General features: G+C 43.3%; 1 protein-coding gene across 1 annotated transcript; it reads left to right on the forward strand.

The window, feature by feature from the left end:
* Positions 1-1,090: 1,090 nt before the first annotated feature.
* On the forward strand, positions 1,091-9,625 carry ZKSCAN4 (zinc finger with KRAB and SCAN domains 4). Its single transcript, XM_055570929.1, has 5 exons — positions 1,091-1,795; positions 3,319-3,460; positions 4,660-4,742; positions 6,507-6,630; positions 7,892-9,625. Exons 1-5 carry the CDS (start codon positions 1,373-1,375, stop codon positions 8,749-8,751), a joined length of 1,632 nt encoding a protein of 543 aa, XP_055426904.1. The 5' UTR covers positions 1,091-1,372; the 3' UTR covers positions 8,752-9,625.
* Positions 9,626-11,514: the final 1,889 nt, after the last annotated feature.

Raw genomic sequence — 11,514 nt, forward strand, 5'->3', positions numbered from 1 at the left:
GTTCCAACTGTGCCTGAACCACAGTTTCATATCTTGTCAGAACAAATAACATTGGCCTCAAAGGAGGTGGGGGGCATTTATCTCTATCTTCAAAGCGGACATTTTGAACAATAAGGTGAATGCATTTTTTTTTAATGGTTAAAGCAGATGTACATCTTGTAAGTCAGACTAACTTCCCCATGCCTCAGTAGGTGAAATTTTCTTCCATCACTATCTACAGTTACTATCCCCATTTATAGATTGGGAAAGTCAGGCACAGAAAGTTGAAATAATTTACCAAGGTCAGCCAGTTAGTACATGGTAAAGCCAGGATTGCTCAGATAACTTGGCTTGAGAATCTGCAGATCTATTATGCCAGATGGTAAATGAGGGCTAGGAAGAAACAAGAGCAAAGAAAGGAGATAACAGGACTAGAGAGTTTGTGGAAGTGGGAAGCCTGAAAGCCTGCTTGGCTGAGAAGAAGCCATGGAAAATAGAAAGGGGTAACTGTTAAGTGCAGAGGGTGAGGGGGAGGGGAAACTTGAGTTACTTTTGCAGGAGCAATCTCAATGGCTTTGCTGGCAGTTCGCCACCTACAGTGTGTTATGGATGAATGGAAATTGAGGACTAGAGTCAGAGATAGGAGGGCTTCCTTTCAAGTTTAATAGTTTAGCCTTGAAGGGGAGGAAAGAGAGTGGTAACTGGAGTGGGGCAGCACCCAGGGGCAGCCACTGTTTCTTCGAGCAAGGGCTTGGTAATATGTTCTGCTTCTTTGATGTTTCTGAGAGAAAGGGAGTGTCCTCCTGCCTGGAGCTCTGAGAAAACCCTGCTTTCTACTGAAGTTTAGTGACAGTTTTATGCCAGCTCTTTAGTCAAGCTTACATCAGAGCATGGTATAGGCCACAACAGCATCCTTACACGATCGAAAGATCTAGTCCTATTTTTTATGATTCAGAGCTTGTCATCCTTTCTTTCTCCTCCCCTAACTGCTTCACTTGGAGGTAAGGGCATGGTTGCTAATGGGTTAACTCGGGGACAACCACCGAGAGGCTCTTCCTAGAGGGTCCGGGAAGTGGTATTGATTCCCACTTGGGCTTCCTGTACCCCACAGTCTCAATTCTTCTCCAGCATCTGGAGGCTGTTCATTGCACCAAGACATCTTTGGGGATACTTATTGTGGGTTCAGGGTGGGGTGCAGAGGAGGACGCTGCAGAGGCACGGACTGCAGGGGGCAACCTGTGAAGCTGCTCCCCCGGTGTGTCCTCGCCCCTGGACACGCGGAAGGGGACCGCTGCAGTTTTACGGTCCTATAGTGATTGCCCACGTTTCAGTAATTTTTCGAAGACATATAGCTCCCAGGTAAAGTGAGGCTCAAGTACTGCCTTGGTCCACGATGGCTAGGGAATCGAAGGAAAGCGCAGCTTTGGACGCCCAGTCTGCAGAGGACCGGACGGGGATCCTGACCGTGAAGGTGGAAAAAGAGGACGCCTCCCTCTTGGCTGCAGAGGCGCGCGCCCCAGGCAGCCCGGCTCCGAGCCCCGAGCACTCCCGCCAGCGCTTCCGAGGCTTCCGCTACCCGGAGGCTGAGGGGCCCCGCGAGGCGCTGAGCAGACTTCGGGAGCTCTGCCGACTGTGGCTGCGGCCTGAGACGCACAGCAAGGAGCAGATGCTGGAGCTGTTGGTGCTGGAGCAGTTCCTGACCATCCTGCCGACGGACCTGCAGAGCTGGGTGCGGGAGCAGCATCCAGAGAGCGGGGAGGAGGTGGTGGCGCTCTTGGAGTATCTGGAGAGGCAGCCGGATGGGCCGATGCCGCAGGTAGAACAGGTTTAGTGTCTGCAAGCTGTGGTCGGCTTCTTCCTGAAATCTCAAGATCAGAATGAGGGGCTTTTCTTTAAGATCCAGAAATTCTCCGTCTCTTTTGGTACTATAAACCTCTTTGACAGTAAGGTGAAGTCTCTGGATTCCTTCACATAATAGTATTTATTAAGTACCTGAAGTAAAATATAAAGAATTAAAAGCAACTCAATTATATTGAAATACAGTTAGCAAAGTAGTAAATGTATGGTAAAGTTATATATGCGCTTTTAAAAATTAATGCACTGAAGAGTGAGATCGAGGGACAGGCCTAATAATTCTAGTATAATTTCAAAGTGGTGGTGAATATCTTTGTTTAACATTTACTTGGTTGTAATGTGGTGTGAAAACACCTCCAGTTTCAATTGGTGACAGTCTTTTGTACTGTCTGTAACATCTTGGTTTGTTGCTTCCGCTCATGATTGAATGAAATAATGAATTTTGCTTAGAGTCTAGTAAAAATAATTTTTCCTATTCATATTCATGGAATACTTAGGAGCAAATCTGTGGACCACAAGTTAGGAACCCCTGGGTTCGTATTTATTTACATCTTCCTGAATATTGTGTAAGACTAAGTTCCCTTTCGGAGAAGGCAATGGCACCCCACTCCAGTACTCTTGCCTGGAAAATCCCATGGATGGAGGAGCCTGGTAGGCTGCAGTCCATGGGGTCGCTGAGGGTCGGACACGACTGAGCGACTTCACTTTCACTTCTCACTTTCATGCATTGGAGAAGGAAATGGTAACCCACTCCAGTGTTCTTGCCTGGAGAATCCCAGGGATGGGGGAGCCTGGTGGGCTGCCGTCTGTGGGGTTCGCACAGAGTCGGACACGACTGAAGCGACTTAGCAGCAGCAGCAGCCCTGTAATAGAAGAATCACTTCAAGTTTCAGCTTCAGGCTTTTCATTTTTTATAGTTGTTGTGGGAAATTCTAAGCTGCACATGAGCTAATAATTGTGACAGTGGCTTGAAAACCCATTAATTACGAATGTCTGGAAGGAAACCTGCATTTAATGAGGACATACCATCACTAGGCCCTGTGTTAGGTGATTTCACACACTGGGTTCTTATTTGCTGGTTTGCAAAGCCCTGCAAGCTAGAAATTATCTTTTTTTTAGGATAAGAAAACATATTAGTGTTCTCTGAGAACTTAGCACCAGTTCCCAAAGAGTTTTCACAAAATCACAAATATAAATAATGAGGTAGCACAGAGTAATGGTAAAGAACGTGGACTTGGAGTCATTCTGCCTAAGCTGGGTGACCTTGGGCAAGTTGCTTTAACACTGTACCTCAGTTTCACCATTACAAGAATGCAGATAATAAAAATACCTAGCTAAGGTTGTTGCTATCTGCATTAAGTTAATATTCATAAAGCTCTTAGAAATAATGAATAGAAAGGAAATAGAAAGTACTGGGAAATAGAAAGTACTGGCACATAGAGAATGTGATAGAAGTGTCTGAATAAATAAATGAATGACTTTTAGGTCCCAGGTGGTGGCCAGGAGCAAGAACTGCTCTGTTGCAAGATGGCAGTGTTGACACCCATTCAGAGGCCACAAAATATCCAATTCCAGCCAGTGAAGGCTCTGCTCAAGCGTGAATCTCTGGGATCCAGTCCAGACAGAGGTGAGTGTTATCTTCTGCGCAGTATGAATTCTACAGACTTCACCCAGTTTCACTTAAGGATCCCCTAAGGGACAGATCTGTGGATAAGTGCTTTATATGCCCATCACAGATCTACTTCTCTTTGAGACTGAGACCAGCAGGAAATTTCAAACAATAGTGGAAAGCTTTCCTAATCAAAACTGACATGATAAATAAGACTTTATTAAAATTGGTGTTTGGAAAGAGTTGATTTTTTTTTAGCAACACAGTTATCTCCATTCATTCAACATATATTTCTGGAGGTTCCCTATGTGGTAGCCAGTGTTGGTGTTGTGGGTGTCAGGAATAGCATGGTCCGTAGCATAGATTTCTTCCTCCTGTGGAGCTTACATTCTAGTAAGGAGAATAGCAAATAAATTAATAATACACTTTCAGATATTGGTGAGTGCTATGAGGAACATAAAACAGAATGTGTAAAGCCTGTCAGAATATTCCAGAATTGCAGGACTTGTGCAAATCAAAGAGTGTAAATCTTCAAAACCTGTTACTAGAACAGGGTGAAAAATCACTTAGTAGGAAACTGCTATATTTTCCTGAGTGTTCCCCATGTGCTGTGAACATTTGGGCAGATTTCCAAGACAAATAACACTGGGATATGCCAGCCAACATGAAATCTTTATTTCTCAAAAGAGATCCTAGCCTAACCTATTTTCCGCCTCCTGCCAATTCACCTTTTATAGGAAAACCTGAAGTTCCCCTTTACTTCTCTTGAATCTGAGCAAGTTCTATATAAGCAGATTCCTATTTCCTTCTTTCTGGGCTCAGCCTAATCTGACTCTTCTTAGTCTTTTATAATAGAACTTAAGAAAAAAGCACTCTAAGCTTCTAAATAAATTTTAGCAAGAACAAATATCCTCTTATCCACTCTTTCCAGAATGTTCAAGATGAAAGACTCTTTAGATGGAATGCTTTGTTTTGCCTTTATGCTGCTTCCATTTCTTACCAAGGATCTGCCCACCAATTCTGTGCCTCTATGGAGCATACCACATCTCTTTAGGTCTAAGGATTTGAGCTGGCCAGGATCAGGAATTTTGGAAAGGCACACATGCTGTATAAACTTCTTTGTGGCAATTTATCTATGCAGTTTTTGAACTTGGATTCCACGGAGCAGGAAGGCAGAATGCCAGGGTAGATCTCATCCCAAGTGCTTTCCTCCTCAGTTCTCCAGGTTCCAAGGCTTGCCCCTGGGGGGCGCTGCAGAGAAGATGCCGTGATAGCCACCAGGTTCGCCCCAGGGTCCCAGGTGAGCTGGAGCCCCTCTCCCTCCCCCTGCACCCAGCACCCTTCACTACTGATGGGCTCCCCAGTAGATCTCTTTCTCCCCATTCCTCCTCCACCCTCATCCTATATGCATCTGGAGTTTTGAGTTTTCTCATCTATTCCAAGATTGCCATATGTCATTATTTTGGTGTTCACTTAAGAGGATTTTTCTGTTTCACTCCTAGCTGAGGGAATGTCTGTGCTTCTCGGTTCTTCCTACCCCATCTGTTTGGTCAACTCTTTCATCAACAAGATTTTCTTCTTCAAGGGAAAATTTAGCAAATACAAACTGAAGATTTTGTTGTGATGGTAATTTTTTTTTTTTAAGTATCAAAAACTGTGCTGCTAGTGAGTAATATAAAGTCATGCTCTGTCCCCTAGGGACTTAAAGGAACACAGAATGTGTGTGCTTTTAGTCCAAGATACTGAACAGCATTTGCTTAACCTGGATTTTAATTTCTTACCTGGTCTTTCATGTCCTGCTTGAAGACCTCAGTATTTGAGGCTCTGTAGAATCTATTTTCCCTCACCTCAGACCTAGATTTCATTGTATTTTAAAATCATTGCTATAAATAAGCCCCCACCCCTGGTTTGGCAAAGCACATCACATATATTTTGAAAAGTTTGGATATGGTTCCATTCCTTTCACTGCATTTGTCCTTATTTTCCAAACCTTTCACTTTCTGGACTTTTTTATATTTATGTGAAAGTACTTATTGTAATGTGTGTATTTCTTTCCTTTAATGGTTATTTTTTTGATGAAGATATTATTAGAGACAGGGTTAAGTAGGCATAAGTGTACCATACTTGTTTTTTTATAAATAGCCCATGTAAAGGGAATGTTCCTTCATTACATGTACCCAGTTTTGTTTTGTTTTTTTACTGGAGCATAGTTGATTTATAATATGTTAGTTTCAGGTATATAGCAAAGTGAATCAGTTATACATATACATATATCCACTCTTTTTAAAAAATTAATTTATATTTTGGCTGCACCACACAGCATATGGGACCTTAGTTCCCTGATCAGGGATCAAACCTGCACCCCCCTGCAGTGGAACTGTAGAGTCTCAACCACTGGACCATCAAGGAAATCCCTCTCCACTCTTTTTAGATTCTTTTCCCATATAAGCCATTACAGAGTATTGAGTAGAGTTCCCTATGCTATAAAGTAGGTCCTTACTAGGTATCTATTTTATATGTAGTAGTATGTATATGTTGGAGAAGGCAACAGCAACCCACTCCAGTGTTCTTGCCTGGCAAATCCCATGGACGGAGGAGCCTGGTAGGCTGCAGTCCATGGGGTCACTAGGAGTCAGACACGACTGAGCGACTTCACTTTCACTTTTCACTTTCATGCATTGGAGAAGGAAATGGCAACCCACTCCAGTGTTCCTGTCTGGAGAATCCCAGGGACGGGGGAGCCTGGTGGGCTGCCGTCTATGGGGTCTCACAGAGTCGGACACTACTGAAGCGTCTTAGCAGCAGCAGCAGCAGTATGTATATGTCAATCCCAATCTTCCAATTTATCCTTTCCTACCTCTTATCCCCTAGTAATTTTAAGTTTGTTTTCTACATCTGTAATTCTATTTCTGATAAGATCATTTGTACCCTTTTTTTATATTCCACATATAAGCAATATTATATAATGTTTGTCTTTCTCTGTCTGACTGACTTGTACTCAGTATGACTGCTTGGGGAGTGATTTTGGGCAAATGGAACTAAGTGGGATTACCTGTTGTTTTAGGGGCCATTTAAAATGGAAGATGTGGCACTGACTGTTTCCCCTGGATGGACACAGCTGGATTCATCTCAGGTGAACTTGTATGGAGATAAAAGGCAAGAGAACCATGGCAGCCTGACCTCCTTGGGTAAGTCTTATGGACATTGATTTCTTCTAAGATTTCCTGGCTTCCTTTGTATATTAGCATCTACTAGGCTATTAGAAGCTGTATGAATTATGTTTAGCATTAGAACCACCATATCTGAATCCCAACTACTAACTGGCTATGTGACTAGTTTATTAATCCTTCTGAGCCTTGCTTTTTCTAAAAAAAAAAAAATGTATTTATCTATTAATATTTGGCTGTGCCTAGTCTTTGTTGTGGCATGTGGGATCCTTAGTTGCAGCATATGAAGTCTTTAGTTGCAGCATGGGAACTCTTAGGGCATGTGGGACCTAGTTCCCTGACCAGAGACTCAACCTAGGCCCCCAGCATTGGGAGCATGGAGCCTTAGCCACTGAACCACTAGGGAAGTCCATGACCCTTGCATTTTTATCTGTACTGCCAGTGTTCTGGTCAGTTTAGGTGGGATGAAGTAGGTACAACCTCTAGTTTAGATCTGGCTCATAGTAGATGCTCAGTAAATGCTGATTTCCTCCCCTTCCCTTCCTGTTTCTAGCCCTGACAGGAGAGGAGAGCTGAGGGGTCTCTTTAGGAAATGGACCATGGAACCATAGGGCGAGAGCTAGAAGTGATCTAGAGACTGACTGCAGAGCCTGGCCTTAAAGATGAGGATGCGGTGCAGAGACACACAAGATTGCCTGGCTTGTCTGAGTTCACACAGCTCATTGGCAGCACAGTAGGGGCTCCAACTCAGATCTTCCAGCACTGATGCCAGTTTTACTTGGTGGACCCTACCACTGCCTGGGTTCCAGCCAGAAATGACTGCACCTTCCAGTGGTCACTGAATTCTGAGTTCCTGCTTTCCCTGTTTCTCACGGAACATTTCAGAAATTCTTTTACTTGCCTTGTTTACTCACCCCCTGCTCAGCCCTTTTAGTGTCTAATCCCAAGCACATGGCCCTGCCTTACTTTCATGGCCCTTCTCACTTTACAGAATTTAGAGCCTCTGTGTGTATCCCCAGCACAGTCTTCAGTATTTCTCACCACCTTCCCTCCAGTCTCTCCTTTCCCAGGTTGCACCCTTCTTCCAACAGCCCCATTCTCATTCTCAGGTCTCCCTCCTCCCAAACATCCCTGTTCTCCCCCTTTCTTCCCATCTGTATTCCCTTACATCCTCATCCTTGCCATATGCAGACCTCTGTAACTCTTGCCTCCCTGGGACTCATCACAAAGCTTTCCTCTGTGGCAGGACATAACTGACAGTTGCTGGCCGTTTGTTGTTCAGGTGGTGTGGTGCAACCGAAGATCAGAGAGCTGCCTCCAGATGAGGATCCTCCAACACAGGAGCCTGTGCAGATACCATGCCACCTGGGTGAAGCCACTGGCCAGATTCCTGCTTGTGCAGAAGGTGGTGAACAGGAGGGCAGGTTACAAAGAAAGAAAACTGCCTCAGGAAACAGGCGGCACTATTGCCATGAATGTGGAAAGACTTTTGCTCAGAGTTCAGGCCTGACTAAGCACAGGAGAATCCACACTGGGGAGAAACCCTATGAATGTGAGGACTGTGGCAAGACCTTCATCGGAAGCTCTGCTCTCGTCATTCATCAGAGAGTTCACACTGGTGAGAAGCCATATGAATGTGAAGAATGTGGCAAGGTCTTCAGTCACAGTTCAAACCTTATCAAACACCAGAGAACTCACACTGGGGAGAAGCCCTACGAGTGTGATGACTGTGGGAAAACATTTAGCCAGAGCTGCAGCCTCCTTGAACATCACAAAATCCATACCGGGGAGAAGCCTTACCAGTGCAACATGTGTGGTAAAGCCTTTAGGCGGAATTCACATCTTCTGAGACATCAGAGGATCCATGGCAATAAAAACCTTCAGAATCCTGACCCTGGACAGACCTGGGAGAGTCAGGAGAGGAAGGAAAGCCAGTGGGAAAATGTTGAGGCTCCTATGTCTTATAAATGTAATGAGTGTGAGAGAAGTTTCACTAGGAATAGAAGCCTTATTGAGCATCAGAAAATCCACACGGGTGAGAAACCCTTTCAGTGTGATACATGTGGAAAAGGCTTCACCCGAACTTCATACCTTATTCAACATCAGAGAAGCCACGTTGGGAAAAAAATTCTATCTCCGTGACCCATGTCTTACATGCCAGAGTTGATGTTCCTTCCTCATTGAACTGAAGCCACCCTGGAACCCTTGCTGACTAGAAAACTGAGCTGAGCTTTATTTCCCACCACATATCATCAGGTGTTTGTTAGAAAAGAGAGTCTGAGATGAATTCTCTTCTACAACCTAGAAGGTGATTGAAAAAAAACTTGTTTGATAGGAAGCTATGGGAGCATTGTCTGGAAGAGGTTGGACCTGAAATAGTTCTCACCTTTTAGACTTAAATGGGCTTCCAGGCTGTCTAATTAATCACTCTCAGCCAGCATTTTATGATGTCTTCTGGGTGGATGGCTCTCTGATTTGGGGGGCTGGTGTTCTGACTGCTCATTTTGCATATAATTAATCCCTCACCTGTTGGTTGGATCAGTGATGTCTTATCCCCACCCCACTGTGCCTTGTATACAGGTGCTATAAACATTTATTAAATATACCAGTGAAACGACCTTCATAGCTCTGAAAATCTAATGTCTGCATTGCTGATGACTTTTTAAGGCCATTTGTGCTTGTCTAATTCTCTGAGGGTCTAGATTCTGGGTCAATCTAGTATATTTATTGCCAAGTACATAAGATTGTCAGAGTTGGAGTAGTGTGTGTGTGTGTGTGTTAGTCACTCAGTCATGTCCGGCTCTTTGCGACACCATGGACTGTAGCCTGCCAGGCTCCTCTGCCCATGGGATTCTCCAGGCAAGAATACTGGAGTGGGTTGTCATTCCCTTCTCCAGGGGATCTTCCCAACCAAGGGATTAAACCTGGGTCTCCTGTATTGCAGGCAGATTCTTTACCGTCTGAGAGTTGGGGTAGAGCAATCTATATTTCTTCACCAGCATAGGAGTTATAGTAAGAATGCCTTAAACAGCTTCTTTATCATTAAGACATTGTGAGACTGTTGCATCCATACAACTCCAGTCTGTAGTCAGCATTAACGACATTAGTTCATATTAATTGTGCTATTCTTTAGGGAAAACCTTTCACATTCAGGTACATAAAAAACAATTGATCAAGTCAGATCAAAATGGTTATGTATCTTGATATAAATCCTACGATGCTCAACAGCTTGTTTCTCACTTTTTGGTTATCTTGGACCTAACCAAGATAAGACAATTGATATCCCTCTTTCCCAACTTAGACCCCATGGTGCATCAAGGCTTATGCCAGCTAGGCTTAAACTTCTTCCAGGCTAGAGGATTCACACCAGATATTTATAACAAGTATCATTCATGTTTTCAAAACTGCCCTGTGTTTGGGGAGAGGAAGACTGGGTCAGAGGCAGCCAAGGATGATAGAGACCTGAATATGGTTGGTAGGAGAAAATGTATCTTTTTGGAAACACATTGGGAGTCCTGGGATCTGACAGAAATGATTCCACAACGTCCAAAGTATCAACCTGTGAAGTCAAGGCTGTCAATAAGAATTTCTTGGTATCTCCTGATTTCACTCAAATCACCTTCTTTGAAGCTTTTCAAAGACCAATACCATCTTCATAGGTGCGAGTGCCCTCTCCCCAGCTTCCAGCTTTACCAGATTATGCCAAGAATGGATTCTGCTTTGATGAAATCCTGGACCAATTTTGTTCAGTCACCAGCAGAACGTTTTCTGTTCTCCAGTCCCTTGCTGGATTCCTGCTCTGAAGAACCCCAGGCTGAATAGGGACTTTGCAAACTGTAGGACTCTCCCAATCTCACTTCCCTTGGGTCTTTCATTGCCTTCATTATTCCCTCATTGGAGTATAATTTAAAACTAGTTTTCTAAGAACCTGCAGACTTTCTCCAGTTAACCTTTTCTAGCCTGTAAAATTTTCCTTTTATATTAACTGTATTTTGGGTACCTCCATAAAGCTTACCATTTCCTCTTCTCTCCTTACCTTTATTTTTCCTAAATGTTTGTTAATAGCCCTTATATTAAACACTGTTCTTTTTTTTTTTTTTTTGGTATTTGTGTCTTATGTCATGTGAAGAGATATACATGAGAACCTTTTACAAACCAGAAAGCATTATACACTTACTCAATGAGTATTATCTATTGAGATTAACAAAGGACCACTGTGCCTCCTTTCACTCTTTCTGCTCCTTCTGAAGCTAAAAATCTTCTCCATGGAGGATGGGAGGATTGTAGAATACTTTTCAGTGCCTGCTGTGCCTGACAATGAAGGGGATAAAGCATAGACACACACATGGATGCATACTTGGGCTTAGACTTTCAGTATAATAACATTGATAAGACTTACACATAAAAATAAGACAGTGCCAGAGTTGGGACTCCATGCTTCCACTGCTAGGTGCATGGCTTCAATCCCTGGTTGAGGACTTAAGATCCTGCATGCCATGCAGTACAGCCAAAAAAAAAAAATTGTTTTTTAAATAAGGCAATATCCTGATCAGTGACTTGTGAATGATGAACTGAATACTGTGAAAGTTCAGAGGAGAGAAATGTTACTTCTGCTGTGTGCTATTTTTATTACATTGACAGGCTGATACAATAGCTGCAGAGACTAAAGGAGTTATCAGATTTAGTAACTAAGGCAAGTTTGAAGAAGTAGTGCATTGTAAGGGTCTTCAGTGCCAGAGCAAGGGGCTGAAATTTTATTCAGTAGCACTGACATTTTTATGATAAAAATATTTAGGAAGCTGTCTGGCACTATTGTATGATTTCAGATTAAAAAATTATTTTTCTGATAGGCTTTTGGACACCCCACTTTCATATATAACAGATGTGTGTTTATAAATAAGTGAA

This window comes from Bubalus kerabau, chromosome 3, assembly GCF_029407905.1.
Source record: "Bubalus kerabau isolate K-KA32 ecotype Philippines breed swamp buffalo chromosome 3, PCC_UOA_SB_1v2, whole genome shotgun sequence".
NCBI lineage: Eukaryota > Metazoa > Chordata > Mammalia > Artiodactyla > Bovidae > Bubalus > Bubalus kerabau.